At 48.7% G+C, this 16,339-nt stretch overlaps 1 protein-coding gene across 2 annotated transcripts in view; it reads right to left on the bottom strand.

Moving 5' to 3' along the window:
* UPF1 (UPF1 RNA helicase and ATPase) overlaps positions 1-11,193 on the bottom strand; it is a 37,735-nt gene extending 26,542 nt beyond the window's left edge. For both annotated transcript variants that reach the window (XM_086698526.1, XM_086698525.1), the window contains exon 1: positions 10,687-11,193. In XM_086698526.1, the coding sequence (XP_086554652.1) occupies positions 10,687-10,917 (231 nt within the window). In that variant the 5' untranslated portion in view covers positions 10,918-11,193. The remainder of the gene's footprint in view (positions 1-10,686) is intronic.
* Between the last annotated feature and the right edge of the window lie 5,146 nt (positions 11,194-16,339).

Genomic DNA, 16,339 nt, shown 5'->3' on the forward strand with positions numbered 1-16,339 from the left:
AATGTGCTATCTTTCCAATCCAATCTCAGCAGAAAAACACCTTAAAACCCAGAATTAGGGAGCTTAGGTGGCTCAGTTGGTTAAGCATCTGACTCTTGATTTCAGCTCAGGTCATGATCTCATGGTTTCATGGGTTTGAGCCCCGGGTCGGGTTCTGCACACTGACCACATGGAGCCTGCTTGGGATTCTCCCTCTCTTTCTTTGCCCCTCCCCTGCTCATGCTCTGCCTCTCTCAAAATAAACTTAAAAACAAACAAACAAACAAACAAACCACCACCACCCAGGATCATCAGAAGGCTAAGAAGATGGTCCAGGAAGGAATCAGCATGCAGCTCCCCCTCTCAAGCTCAGAATAGCATTTACATTTTTTTTTTTTTTTTTTTTTTAAAGAGAGAGCATGAGCAGGGGGTGGGAAAGAGAATCTTAAGTAGGTTTGGAGACTGATCCCATGACCCTGGGACAATGACCTGAGTCGAAATCAAGAGTTGGATACTCAACTGACTGAGCCACCCAGGCACCCTGGTACTCATATTAAAAAAAAAAAAAAAAAAAATTAATGTTTATGTTTTGAAAAAGAGAGACAGAGACCAAGTGTGAATGGGGCAGAGAGAGACAGGGAGACACAGAATCTGAAGTAGGCTCCAGGCTCTTAGCTGTCAGCACAGAGGCCGAAGCGGGGCTTGAACTCAGGAACCATGAGATCATGACCCGAGTTGAAGTCAGATGCTTAACCGACTGAGCCATCCAGGCGCTCCTCCGTATTTATAAACAGCTGGGTTAAATACCTAATAATATCCTCAATTTTACTTCTTATCCCACAATATTTAGGATATTTACTATCTAGGCTTTTAAGAAAATGTTTACAGATTCCTTATCTAGAAGAACTCCTAAAATATCTTATTAGATTGCATAAGCTTTTACATGTAAAGAAATGCCGTTGGTGATATCTGAAGCTTTACTGTCCTGAAACATCAAAATTGGTCCACAGAGTAATACAGAAAAGTGCATACCACCTGGGTGCCATCTTCCTACCCACTCCTGCCTCATCTGGGCCTCAGATCCCACAGTTCACCTGCCCTCACCAGGGGAAGGCCTGAACCAGCAGAGGACACCTCCTGACCAGCCACATGGGGACCCACCCTGCACACTTACCCTTTCAGGTTAATAATGGGGAAAGAAATGTAGGTCTACTCTCAGAACTCTTGGGAGACAATATGATACAGATACAAGGTCAGGTAGACTCTCCACCCTCCACTAGAGCTGGGGGGCCAGAGAAGACAGTCCAGATTCTCCAAGGCCCAGTAGCCCTCTAGCCTCCTGGTTACGGAACGTATAATGTATACGTGGCACACACACACACGCACACACTCCCAGCTCCCACTCAGCCCCACTCCTGCCCAGCTACGATCTGGCCACAACACAAACTGACTTCTATAGCGGGGTTGTTAGTTTCTCCCTCTACTCTCTGGAAAGTTTTAAGATAAACATTAAGTTCAAAAATACATCTGACCTTAGAAACTATAATTAAATTAGTTAAAACAAAGCTCTAACTAGAGAGTGCCCAGCACAGAGAAGGTCCGCAATCCATGCCAGGTGACAAGACGGAAGGAGTGAAGGGTCCTTGGCCAGAACAGGACTGAGGTCCTCTGAGATTATCAACCCCTCACTTCCAGTCAGGACCCCTGCAGCCTGCAAGGCTCCGAGAGGCAGCACCCCCCTGCACCCACAGGAACCCTGAGCCCACTCCCAGGCATCACATCACTGGGGAAACAGTTCCCTCTTCGCCTCTGCTCTGGGTAAAGGTCTGCAGATGTTTTCTGCCCAGGGACAGTTTCATACAAGCAACTACAGAATTCACTGTGTACATCAGAGTAGCAGAAAGAAACGTTGCTTCAGTCCCACAGAGGAAAAGCATGTAAATTCAAAAATCACTCCCAAATGTGCTGGTAAGAACTTTTAGACCACAGATTTTTACTCCAAACCTCATAAGCATTGTACCACGCAGCATGAAATGGACCTTTCAGTCCCTCAGTCTCTGAGTCTGCCAGTGCTCCGGGGCCTTTGCACTCACTGTCCCTTGGTTTCTGCACAGCTGGCTCTTGGTCCTTTGGGTCTCAGTCCACAGGGCGCCTCCCAGGGAGGCCTCCCCCATTCCATCTGTGGAGCCCCAAAGCAGGGGTCCCTACTATGACCCCAGGACCTAGAAATGAGCCACACCCCAGGAAGCCCTCATAGTGTAGGCTAAATGAATACATCTTCACACTGAAAAGCATAAACACTGAAATGTAAAATAATTCATCTCATCAATAAAAGTATTTTTTTATCCTGAGGTTTAAATAAAAAGAGAGTGGGCAATCACCTTTCCCTCAGGGTAAGGAGAGGCTGAGCCTCACCTCTGGAAAAAGCTAACAGAAGTTCTGGCCTCCCCCCAGCTCTTGAGAAAGTTTCAAAACTACAGGGAATAAACAACTCACATAACCATCACCTGGATCCACCAGCCACTCACACTTTTTACCATGCTTGCTCTCTCCCTCTGCACACACACACTTTTACTTTCCTGACCCATTTCAGAGTCGCAGGCCCCAGGACAAGCATCTTCTCCATGTAATCACTATACAAGCCTCACGCTCGGGAATTATGCTGATAAAACTGATATAATACAGCTATCTAATAAGCACAAGCACAATTCCCCAACACCCTAACGTCCTTTCTAGTTTTCTACATTCAAGACCTAGTTAACACTCGTTACTTATGCTGTCTCTTTAGCCTTCTTTAATCCATTAGTTTTAACCACATGTAACTGCTGACATTCAACCATTTCTGACCTACGAAAATGCCTTCACACGGTCCCACTCAAGAGAGTGGTCCCCCTTGGGGCGCCTGGGTGGCGCAGTCGGTTAAGCGTCCGACTTCAGCCAGGTCACGATCTTGCGGTCCGTGAGTTCGAGCCCCGCGTCAGGCTCTGGGCTGATGGCTCGGAGCCTGGAGCCTGTTTCTGATTCTGTGTCTCCCTCTCTCTCTGCCCCTCCCCCGTTCATGCTCTGTCTCTCTCTGTCCCAAAAATAAATAAACGTTGAAAAAAAAAAAAAAAAAAATTTAAAAATAAAAAAAAAAAAAAAAAAGAGAGTGGTCCCCAGATTCTGGATAAAAAGGATCCTCACCGGCCTCCCTCTTTACAGTGAACCCTTGTTCTGGTCAGCATGCTGAGTCCAGGCCTATGGTTCATTTCAACGCTCAGAGTGTCCTTGATGTGTCCGAGGCATCCCCACCTCAACCTGGGCTGCCTCTGCAGGTCCAGCCCTGGGATCATTACTCTCAAAGGAGCCCACTCCACGCCTGCAGGGAGAAGCCAGGGTGTGATGATGAGTTCAGTCCAGAAGCCAGGACACCTCACAGGACAATGACACAGACTGGACCCCAGCTCAGTGGCGTGAAAAGAAGAGGGAGAGGCTGCCCTGGAGAGCAAGCCAAGATTCATAACCATCACATAAATGGTGGACCTCACTGGGGGCCAGACCAAGTCAAGACATTTTCTCATGAGTGAAGAATCTGTGGAGAAAGGGAAGCCCTGTGGATTAGATGATCCCAAAAAACGACTGTCAGTGCTGTTCATCTGACAACAGCAGTATTGCCTATGACGGAAAGATGCTTTTTTGTTTCCAGAAACGCATAGTAAATACAGGTCAAAATGATTGTGTATTGCTAACTCATATGGCTCAACCTCAGACGGAAGGATGAAATAACATGTTGGATTTGTTTTAAAGCTCTTCTGGGGCGCCTGGGTGGCGCAGTCGGTTAAGCTTCCGACTTTAGCCAGGTCACGATCTCGCGGTCCGTGAGTTCGAGCCCCGCGTCGGGCTCTGGGCTGATGGCTCAGAGCCTGGAGCCTGTTTCCGATTCTGTGTCTCCCTCTCTCTCTGCCCCTCCCCCGTTCATGCTCTGTCTCTCTCTGTCCCAAAAATAAATAAACGTTGAAAAAAAAATAAAGCTCTTCTGCATGAGAATAAAGGGCCAGAGGACAAAACTGCTGAACTGAGGAGATGGATATGCCGGGTTTGTTTTCTTTGCTTGCAGAGAATCCATAACCAACGTTTTTACACAATATAGATGGACAAGGTGGCCTCCATGGAGTCCGAGGAGCCATACACTCAAAAAGAGTGACGGAAGGCAAGCACAGTTCTGACCAAATGCCTTCTACTCCAAGATGAGGAGAGCCACCTCCCCAAAGTCACTGGCATCCCTGGCAGCTGAGCTCTGCAAGGAGCAAAGGAGACACGAAAGTGCCATCCTCAGTTGTGACAAAGGGCTACCCGCAGAGCTCAGCAAGCAGCCTAGGTCTAGAAGCCATCCAGGCAACAGTCTGCAGGGATCCAAAGAAGCCCGGCTTGGCTCAGTAATCCAGCTCACAAGCTGCTACCAGACTAACACATACAAACAGGCACAACGATCCTTTCCCAGCCATGGGATCCCAGGACCCAGCATCCCCATGTTTACTAGAGGAAGCAGGATGCTGCTCTCAAGGAAAGCTCCTCTGCCAAGAAGAGTTCAAAGACCCCCTGAAAGCAGGGCCCCGAGACCTGGAAAATGAAGCCCTGAAGACTCAGCCAGACTCGCTGCCCTTCCACACCTTCCAGGCCACACTCTGTTCCGGGTCCCACCAAGCAGAACTGGGAGTCATGACCCTTCTCTGCGGGCAGGACTATCCTGGCAACACTGCAAGACCACCCTGCCAGGGCAACAACCACAAATGCCCCTCAGTTGAGAGCCACTGCCCAGAATCTGCTCCCTCCAGCCTCCGTGCATGCTGCTCTGGTGGGGCCTCTCCCTTTCTGCAGAGCCTCTTACCCTCCCTCTCAGGGCAGTGTCTCCAAAGGGTCTGCTGACCAGCACCAACTCCACCTATACCTCCCATCAGAGAGGAGCCCTGCCTCAGCCTTGGGGGATCACGGGCCCTGACAAAAACCACAGACAGAACTTGTGTCTGCTCTAGCCATAATTCCTTATGAGGACTCAGGGGCAACAGGGTATCCAGTGCAGTCAACATGTCCCAGCAGGAGTGGCCACTCTGGCTGCCTGGTACTGTAGTTCACACACTCACATTTATACACATGCGCCAGCGTGCACAGGCACATATCTGACCACAAGGCACTCTACCGGAGCTCCCCTTCCGGCTTTGTCCACACTCTGCCAGGTCTACCTGCCATCTAAGGGCCCTTCCTCTCAAGCGAGGTCACAGTATCCCCTCAGCAGCTCCATGAGGCTCTAGGATCCAGCCCGAGCCCCTGGCATGGCATATCAACCCTTGCCCGCACCACTCTCCTCCACACCAAGCCAAGTGTAGCGCTCCATGCCCACCTCTCTGCCCAGCAGCATGCCTTCCTGAACTCAAGGAACACTGCTCACAAAAGCTTTCCCTCTGCAGGGCAGACCACTCCCTCTTCTGGGCCCTCATGATCCCAAAGGTCAACCGCAGTCTGAGCAGCACCTGTCATTTCTAACACAACAGCTACAGATGGCAAAGGATTCACTTTGACCCCCAATCCTCAGAGAGCACAGCAAGGCAAGGAAGCAGGACTACAGAGAGGGGCAGGAGACAAGGACCAGGGTGAAGAGACTGGCCTGACAGCATGTACAGTGGGGACAAAAGTAAACATGAACAGATATATGAGGGCTCCCAGGCTCACCCTGAAAGCAGCGTAACCAGGCCTCCGTTCCTGACTCTGCACCCACGTGGAGGGCCCAGCATACAGGGTGGTGAATCTCCCCCAAAATGTGACTGGGAGTGGCTGAGCACGGGGTCACTCCATTTCCCTACATTAGAGATGCTGATGAGAAACTACAAAGATTAACAGGAGCAAAAAGGGGAGGGGCGGGAAGGGGAAGAAAAAGAGGCATGAAGAAGAATCAAAGACCATGAATTGTGTGATGGTCGAACAACTCTGCAAATTTACTAGAAAAACACTGAATTGCACATTTACATACAAGACTCTATGGTATGTGATCATACCTTAATAAAGCTATTAGAAAAACGTGTCCTTTTTTTGGTTGTGGGAGCAGGATTGAGAAAGAACTTTGTTTTTCAGTTAACACTGGTATTGTTCAAGTGTTAACTTTGCCCCCAATCGTATTCAATCTGGGTTAAGAAATTAGGGTGAACAGAGTAAGAAGTCATTTTGATTACTCACCAATGACACGTAAGCCCTTCCTCTCCCCTAATCGCCCATGGAGTCCTAACCATCTAGAAACAAACTTGGGAAATCCAATAAGGGGAAAGTGCTGAACGAACACTTGCCAGAGCTCCTGCAAGGTTACCAGTGTCTTATCTCCAATTTTCTCAAGGTGTGCTTATATCACCGCTGAACTGAGTGTTCACAAAACCAGATGGAAAAAGTCCCACTCAAATTTTAAACTCACCACTTTTGGGAACCCCTACACTGTACTGAACTCATTCCTCCTCTTCATAAACTACAGGCCAATAAGCAGAAGATGATCTGTTTACCTGGATGGTCAAGAATATGTTAGGACAGCTTTCCATGATCAATTCTGAAGACTAGGTAGCAACTCTTTACTCAAGTATCTACCACTTGAAGCGGAAAAGAAGCTCAAGTGTATGTACTCAAGACTACAACTGATGAAGAGCCTTTGTTTATCCATTTACCTGTTGATGGTCACTGGAGTTTTTTCCAGTCTGGGGCTCTCAACGAATCAGCTATAAATGCTCAGAGCAGCCCCATGTGTGGACAACCACCTTTGCTTCTCTGCTGGACCACAGAGAAATGGGTGAACCATCCCATCAGCAAGGTATGAAAGTTACAAGTGGCTTTCCAGCCTTTTAAAAAATTTGAGCCAATCTTATGAGCAGGTAGTGGTATCTCCCTGTGGCCTTTCTTTTCAGTTTCACTGAGGTGTAACTGACATACAATCAACAGTGCATGCTTAAAGTGTATAGTTTTATAAGTTGTTATACATCAGTGTATGTAAACACCCAATCGAGATAACCAATACATCCATCACCAAGTCTCCTTATGCCCTTTGTCACCCTCTCTTTTCCTTCCTCCTTCTCCCAACCACTAATCTGTTTTCTATTACTATTAGCACTTTCTAGGGCTTCATACAAACAGAATCACAGGGTATATATTCTTTTTTTTTTTTTTTTTTTTTTTTTTGGTCAGAGTGCTTCTTTTACCCAGAATTATTCTGAGATGCATCCATATCATTGTGTGTGTCAATTCCTTTTTCTGCCTGGGTAGTGTTCCCAACTCTTACATCTTTACCATAATTCCCATATTTGGAGAAAACATGACAGTAGCAACCATCAAAAGGAAATATTCCAACTAGACAGGGCAGAAGGTTTATAACACCAACTATTATGCAAAGCACTTCTGAAATTACCTTTCCCTGCCCTTTGATGGGCGGGGGAAGGGCCCACGAAGAGTCAGATAGGCAAAAGAAAACGGTCCCTTGTATCTTAAGGAGACTTGGCAGGATTATGTCAGCACTTTTCATTCCATGGTCTGGAAGGCTTTGATAAATATCAGTTTTATTTCATAAAGAAAACAAATGTTATTTGAACCAACTTGTAGCTCAGCAGGAGTCACCCCTGTGCCATTCTCCTACCCTGGCAGGGACACACATTCTGCCTTTAAACAAACTTTCAGGTAGGGGCGCCTGGGTGGCTCAGTCGGTTAAGCGTCCGACTTCAGCTCAGGTCATGATCTCACAGCTCGTGGGTTCGAGCCCCGCGTCGGGCTCTGTGCTGACAGCTCAGAGCCTGGAGCCTGCTTCGGATTCTGTGTCTCTCCATCTCTCGGTCCCTCCCCTGCTCATGCTCTGTGTCTGTCTCTCAATAATAAATAAACGTTAAAAAAAAATTTAAACAAACTTTCAGGTAAAACCAACTAAACAAAACTGGTATCAAAAGTGGCTGCACGCTGGGAAGGAGTCTGGCAGCTCCTGCAAAGGTTATGCACAGAGTTACCACACAACCCAGCAATTTCACGTACAGCCACACAGAAACCTGCACATGAATGTTCACAGCAGCATTATTTGTAATAGCTACAAGGATAAACAACCCAAATGTCCACCAACAGATGAGTGGATAAACAAAATGTGGTCTGTCTGTACTGTGGAAAACTGTTCAGTCAAAAAAGAAATGGTAGTAGATACATGTTACAGCATGGATGAACCTTGAAAACATACTTGGTGAAAGAAACGAGACACAAAAGACCACATATTGTCATTTATATCAAATGTCCACAGTAGGTAAACCTGAGACAGAAAGATCAGTGGCTGCCTGGGGTTGGAGAAAGGAGGACTGACAAGCTAAGAGGTATGGGGTTTCTTTTTAGGGTGATGAAAATGTGCCAAAACTGATGACGGTGAGGGCTGCACAACTCTGAATGTACTAAAAGCTACCCAACTGTACACTTTAAATGGGCAAACTGTATGCTACATGGATTCTATCTCAAGAAAGCTGTGAAAGAGAAGTAGCTGCACAGCACTTGATAAGTTACAGCTACTCATTCAATAAGATAAAATCAAAAGGCATTCAGAATGGGTTTGAGTCTTTCTGGAAGCCCCACTGTACAGTTAGTTACCCAGCCAACTCTTGAGGACAAATAAGGAAAATCCCAAATGTTGCAGGCAGCCAATGCCACCAACTGGCATAGGAAAGAATCAACTTTTTTTCCACTTTTCAATTCTATTCAGACTTTTCCTGCCCCCAAATTCAGAGCCTTCTCTTACGACACAAAGGATGTAACTCCCATTCCCCAAACACAAACTTAGGCTACACGTGAGTGGGTCATCTGAGTTAATTAAAAGTAAAGAAGGATAAACCCTTTTGATGTCATCAGAACTCAGGTGAGCTCAACTGCAACATTTACCTCTGGTGGAGAGTTTTAAAGCTCTTATTTTATACAACTCAGTGCTCAGGTGCAGAAAAATAGATTATTTCAACTGAAAGAGAAGGGCATGCCCTGTAACTCACTGATCACAAACAGAATACAAGGAACAAAACTAGAACTCAGAGCTGTTTTATACTGGCCAGAAAAACACTGGCCAATATAAAGAAAAGAATATGCAATAAAAGTCTTAAAAAGAATCTGCAGTAAAACGATTACCTTTACCAACCCTGAGCTGCCACTAACCATGGCACATCGCTCAACTGAGTGATCTTTATCCTCAGCCTCCGGACGCACTGGACACAAGTTACAAACAGCGTTATCTGGTCCATCCAAACTTGAGTCCAGATTTCATGCATGTTTCCGGTCCATCCAAACATAAGTGCAGATTTCAGGTATGTTGAAAAGTATAACAAAAATAAAACTCCGATACCCCCATTTCGCAGCTGTGAAAACAGAGAGGTCTACAGGTGTCATCGTGAGTGTCCAACGGCTCATTCGTTTCTCCAGGCAAACTCTCTCCTATCTTCCTCCACCATATGTAAACCAAGCTGAAAAAATACATACTTGCACACCTGTTCTCCCTGATGCTCCACCCATCAGGCATCTATTTTTAAGGAAATCTGGGGTTAGAATGAGTCAAATGTTTTCTGCTTCTATTAGGGGCTAAAAGAAAATCCAAGTGGGTGGTCTACCCACGAGAGTGACTCAATCAACTAGAATGCTAGCCCTCCTCCCCCAAGGACAGAGTCTGAGCTCACTCTGGCTGAGGATGGGGTGGCTCCCCCAGCCCTGACAGTGGATCCTCATGCCAAGGAACACCTGTGACAAGGGATCCCACCCCAAAACCCCAGCCAGTCCCCTCTGCCACTCCAGAGCTGGGACCTAGGTTCAGGAAGTGCGTCCCTAATACTTCTCATAACCCAAACCCAAACTTAAAATACCTAAGTAGCTTTCCCTAAACATTCACATCATTAAAAACAAAATTTTCCAACGTGGCAGTACCACTTATGTAAAACCCACTATCACTGCCCCCATTGGAGGAACAAACTCAAACCTAACTTTTCCAAGACAGAGCTGTGGAGTTACATAACAAGTCGGTTTCAGCAACAGGCAATGCAAGAAGGAAAAACAAAACGCAACCTGTCTCTTGAATAATCTTCATAACCAGCGAGTGTGGGGTTCTCAACTGGAGGCTAAAATTCCGTTTCTACTCCGGGAGCTTCGACCCTGCCCTCTCCAGCGTCCCTGGGCCCGGGGAAATTTGAACCCGCGGTTTAGTGGGCATGATCGGGGGCGGGCGAGGGGGAATGCCCAGATGGCTGGGACCACAGGTGGGGGGTGGGGCAGGGAGGACGGATCGGCCAGAGGGGAACCCGGGCGGATCACCACGGAGCTGGCTTGAACAGGGCACGGACTCAGCTGGAGGAAAACTTGGGGACAGGTCACCCCCGACGGCAGGTCACCTCGGACACGCCCAGAAGGCGACTTCGGGCAGGTGACCTAAGACGCGGCCTGAAGTAGATCCTGACCAGATCACCCGGACCCCACCAGAGCGGGACTCGAAACAGGTCTGCCCCGGCCCGGCTAGAGACCCGGAGCCGAGGCAGGTTACTCCGGACCCGGCCGGATCGGGGAGCCCGGGGAAGGTCAGCCTGGGCCGGGCCTGAGTGAGGGACCTGGAACAGGTTACTTCGGACGCCGCCGGAGTGCGGGACTCGGGGCAGGTTCCCGGGCGCCGAGGCCCGGCCCGGGCTTCCGGCGCCGCCATGTGCCGCTCACCTGCGCGTCCAGCTGTCCGGCCGCAGCGCCCGCGCCAGCGCCGACCGGGCCTCCCGCACCACCTCCTCCGGGGCCGCCGGGGCCACCTGGGGGCGTCTGCGTCTGGCTGGGGAGGGTGAAGTCGGTGAACTCGAACTCCGAGCCCTGTGTGTCGGCGCCAAGCAGCTCGGCTTCCTCAGTGTCCAGGAAGGTGAGCGTCTGCGAACTGGGCCCGTACGCCTCCACACTCATGGTGCCGCCGAGTAGGGCCCTCAGGCCGGCCCCGCGCCGCACTCGAGCCCGCCGCCGCGCTGAGGCCTAGGCCGCAGGCCTCGGGCCGCCGCCGCCGCCGCGCCCACGCCCCTGAACCGGACTGAAACGCCCGCCGCTGCGCGAGCCGGGCCAAGAGCCACGCGCGCCGAGCCGCCGCCACTGCCGCCGAGCCCCTCAGCGACGCTGCTCCCCTCCGAGCCGCCCGCCACTCGCAGCCCCCGGCAGGAACCGCCGTCGCCGCCGCCGTCGTGCGCGTGCGCGAGCCCGACGCCGGCGCAGGTGCGCGTGCGCGAGCCCGACGCCGGCGCAAGCGCGCGCGCTCCTCGGGGACGCCTCCAACCGCGCCCGACACCCGCAGCTGAGCGGGCCGGCGGAACAAGCAGGGCGCACGCGCGGGGGGCAGGGCTTCTAACCGCCGCGGCGGCCTCACGAGGACGTGGTCCCGCCCCAACCGCTGTTCGGTAGCGCTGGGCGGTGGGCGGTGTGACCGCGGTGGTTCCGTCTGTAGGGGCGGCGAGACTGCCTCGGGTTAATTGAGCACTATCCGGTTGATTTCCAAAGGTGGTCTCGGAACACCCAGTTGCGGTATACCTCAAACTCTGGGAGAAGATTCCTGGGCCTCAGTTTCCCCATCTGTGAAATTGGGGGTGGGGGGGGAGTACCTGGCACAAAACAGGTGGTCAGCATTCATTGGTTGAATAAAAGAATAGGGACAGCCCTTATCATGGAGGCTGGCCCAGGGCAAAGGTGGTTGCTGCTGCTTTTTAGGACAGTAATCATCATAACAATAATGTTAATATATTAGCTATACTAACGTTATAATGCTATATTGCAATTATTAATTACATTAGTTATAATTACATAATTGTAATCGTTATTCAGAGGTAGTATATGGCAAAGTTGATCAGGAACACTTGCTCTGGGGTGAAATCCAGACCGAGACACCTTCTGGCTGTGTGACTTTGTACAAGTGACTTCAACTCTCTGAGCCTAGAGTTTCCTCCCTGGGGAAAGGTTAAATACTATCCATTATGATAGGATGAAGAGGAGCCCGGGGCTGGCTCAGTCGGTGGAGCCTCCGAATCTTGATCTCTGGGTTGTAAGTTTAAGTCCCACGTTGGATGTAGAGATTGCTTAAAAATAGAAACTTTAAAACATATAATAAAGCAGATGGGATGAAAACTACATTAAGGAAAATTCCACATGGACAGGGATTGGCTTTGTTCACATCACACAGTCTTCCCCAAGGGGATAGTAATAACCCACACATGGGTGCTAAGTAAAAGTTTGTCCCAGGCTCGGCTACTGGTTTATGAACTTAACTCCAAGCTTCAGCTTCCTTTTCTATATAGTATCTCAGAGAACCTCCCCACCTCCAATTCCCTATTTGTCCCGAGATTCTGGGGCTCTCTAAACGCTTGAAGTCAGTTCATAGGGCTCCTGGTTTGCACAGCTACACTAAAAGTTCCTGATCCTGAATGGTTCTTCATTTTCCAATACTCCTGTCACTACATGATAAGAGGTTCCTTTTTCTTTCTTTACATCTTTTCTGGCCTCCTACCATGCACTAAAATGTGGGAATACAGAAATTGAATAATTAGGTCCCCTCTCCAGGAAGACACAGTTGAAGAGGAAATCCCAACAAGCCAATGGATGGTTTCAATAAAGCATAAAGCCCTCTTTGGAAAATATCCAATTGAATTGGTAGAAGCATTTAAGACCAATCTGGTAACACCCATCAGAGTTTTAAACACATCCCCTCCCCCTCGTCCTTTGACCTAGCAATTCCACTTCTAAGGATTTCCTCTTATTTTCTACATACAGTCACATCTGCAAAATGACATTTGGATGGTACACTCAAACATTATTTAACACAAAAGAAGTTGGTAATGGAGGAATTGGTGGAGGGAGAGACACAGACATATAAAGAGCCAATAGCCACATGGCAGAAATAAGTACTTATCGGTAATTATTTAAATGTAAATGGATTAAACTTTTCACTAAAAGGGCAGAGATTATCAGATGGATTTTTTAAAAATGATCCAGGGGTGCCTAGGTGACTCAATTGGTTAAGCGTCTGACTTTGGCTCAGGTCATGATCTCGCAGTTCGTGAGTTCGAGCCCCACATCAGGTTCTCTGCTGTTGGCACAGGGCCTGCTTCAGATTCTCTGTCTCCATTTCTCTCTATCCCTCACTGCGCATGCAAGCTTGTGCGCACGCGCTCTCTCTCTCTCAAAAATAAACACTAAAAAAACACATTAAAAAAATGATCCAACTATATGCTGTCTACAAGAGACTCACTTTAGGGGTACCTGGGTGGTTCAGTCGGTTAAGCCTCTGACATCGGCTCGGGTCATGATCTCACAGTTCATGAGTTTGAGCCCAGTGTTGGGCTCTGTGCTGACAGCTGTCAGCCCTGGAGCCTGGAGCCTGCTTCGAATTCTGTGTGTGTGTGTCTCTCTCTCTCTGCCCCTTCCCCGCTCACGCTCTCTCTTTTCTCTCAAAAATAAACATTAAAAGAAATTAAAAAAAAAAGAGAAACTCACTTTAGATTCAAAGACACAAATAGGTTGAATCGAGCTGGATTGGCTATACTAATATCAGATAAAATAAATGTTAAGATTAAAATTGTTACTCAAGACAAAGAGCACCATATAATGATAAAGGTTTCCATCTATTAGGAAGATATAATAACTATAAACATATATGGACCTAACAACAAAGTCCCAAAACGCATAAGCAAAATGTGATAAAGTTGAAAGGAGAAATAAACAACGTAACAGTCTCTATGGCTTAGAGAAAAGAAGTCAAAGGCTTACCAGAGGTTAGAATGTTAGAGTGGATTGCAATTTAAGACACTCCTCAGAGGGTCCAGAGGACACACCTTCCACTGGGACTTTGAGAAGTGAATTTGCGGGGAGGTGGGGGAGGGGCCCAGCGTCCTTGAACTCTCTGATCACTCATTTCTGCAGACCAGAACTTAACAGTGGTGACTGCTGCCACTGAATTGAGAAACCTAAACGAAATGAGAGTAACCGGACTCTAGTGGTAGGGGCCAAGTGGTGGCACTCAACCACCAAAGGCAAGGCAGGTATGGTTACCATAATGGATAGCAGAGTCGAAGCAGCCATGAGAAAAGTCTGACCCACAGACTATTCTGTGGCTTTAGCTAGTTGATCATTCTACTCCCAGAAGTGAAATAAATGTGAAGCTTACTCAATTCTTATTTGCTCTGTACAAGCAGAAGAGTTCTAGATCAAGTGAACAAAAGTCCATCTTGAATCATAAAAAACAGAGTCGCAGCCCCTCAATCAACTTCCAGACTTGAGCCAGTTCACAAACCCAAGTCCTTTGAATGAAGGGGAGGCTGGGTCACCTTGAGGAAGGACTCCAGCACGCTAGTGAAAATTTATACTGTTCATCTTTCTCTCAGCCTTCCACCACAGGACCTCTGGCCCTTACCAGGGTGACTGTGCATTGGGGAAAAGGCAATAATCAGACCTTTCAGGGATTACGGGACGTTGGCTCTGAACTGACATTAGTTCCAGGAGACCCGAAATGTCACTGTTGTCCACCAGTCAGAGTGGCCCTCCATAGGCCCTTATGGGGGTGAGATATGGGTTCAGTGGTCCCCAAAACCATCCTGTGGCTCTTCACCCGGTTCTGGAATGCACAACTGGAATGCACACTTAGCAGCTGGCAGAATCTTCATATCCGTTCCCTGATCCGTGGAGTAAGGGCTCTTATGGGGGGAATAGCAGAGGGAAAGCCGCCTGAACTGCTTCTACCTAAGAAAATGGTAAACCAAAGCAATACTGCATTCTTGCAATTCCAGAGATTAGTGCTGCCACCAAGGACTTGAAAGAGGCAGGGGTGGTGATTCTCACTACATTCCCATTCCAGTCTCCTCCCTGGCTTGTGCAGACGACAGATGGAGCTTGGAGAATGACCGTAGATTATTGCAAGCTTAACCAGGTGGTAACTCTAATTGTAGCTGCTCTACCAAAGTGGTTTCATCGCTTAAGCAAATTAACACCCTCCCCTGGTACCTGGTACGCAGCTATTGGGCTGGTAAATGCCTTTTTCTCCAGCCCTGTCCATAGGGCCCCCCAGAAGTAGTTTGCTTTCAGCTGGCGAAGCCAGCCGTACACCTTCACTTTCCTATCTCAGGGATGTAGCAACTCTCCAGCCTTATGTCATAATTTAGGTATCAGGAATCTCAATCGTCTTTCCCTTCCACGAGATATCACACCAGGCCATTACACTGATAGCGTTACGTAGATTGAGCCTTGTGAGTAAGAAGGAGAAAACGCTCTACACTTGTTGGTAAGACAGTTGCATGTCAGAAGATGGGAAATAAATCTCACAAAATTTCAGGGACCCTCTCTCTCTGTAAAGCTTCTAGGGGTGCAGCGGTGTGGGGAACGTCGAGACTCCCCTTCTAAGGTGAATGATAAGGTGTTGCATCTGGCCCCTACCACAAGCGAAAAAGAAGCACCATGTCTAGTGGGCCTCCGTGATTTTGGAGGCAACCGATTCCTCCTTTGGGTGGCCCACTCCGGCCTGGGTGACTCAAAAAACTGAGTTTTAAGTGAGGCCCAGAACAAGAGAGAAACCTAAATGACGGCCCCAAAAGTTGCCCTGCCACTTGAGCCATGAGATCCAGCCATCTCGATCACGCTGGAAGAGGCAGCGGCCGATAGAATTTGCTGTAAGCAAATCGCAGTGCAGGCCCTTAGGATTTGGGGGAGAGGCCTGTCGTCCTCTGCTGATAGCTACTCTCCTTTTGTGAAACTGCTGTAGGCCTGCTACCGGGCCTTAGTAGAGACTGAATGCTTCACGTGGAGCCACCAAGTTACCATGTGACCTGAGCAGCCCAGCATGAACTATATATTGTCTGACACATCAACCTGTAAAGGTGGATGTACACGGCAGCCCTCCACCATCATATGGGAGTGGTAATATACACGATCTGGCCCAAGCCGACCCCAAAGGCACAAGTAAACGCCACAAAGAAGCAGCCGGTTGGGGCACCTGGGTGGCTCAGTCAGTTAAGCGCCCGACTCTTGGTTTCAGCTCAGGTCATGAGCTCATGGTTCATGGGTTTGAGCCCCGCGTCGGGATCTGCGCTGACAGCACGGAGACTGCTTGGAGTCTGCTTGGAGTCCCTTCCCCACTCACTCTAAGTAAATAAATAAATAATAGGGGCGCCTGGGTGGCTCAGTCGGTTAAGCATCCGACTTGAGCTCAGGTCATGATCTCACACTCCGTGAGTTCGAGCCCCGGGTTGGGCTCTGTGCTGACCGCTCGGAGCCTGGAGCCTGCTTCAGATTCTGTGTCTCCCCTCTCTCTGACCCTCCCATGCTCATGCTCTCTGTCTCAAAAATAAATAAAAACATT

Source organism: Puma concolor, chromosome A2 (assembly GCF_028749965.1).
Source record: "Puma concolor isolate L17-30 chromosome A2, mPumCon1.1.hap2, whole genome shotgun sequence".
NCBI classification, from domain to species: Eukaryota; Metazoa; Chordata; class Mammalia; order Carnivora; family Felidae; genus Puma; species Puma concolor.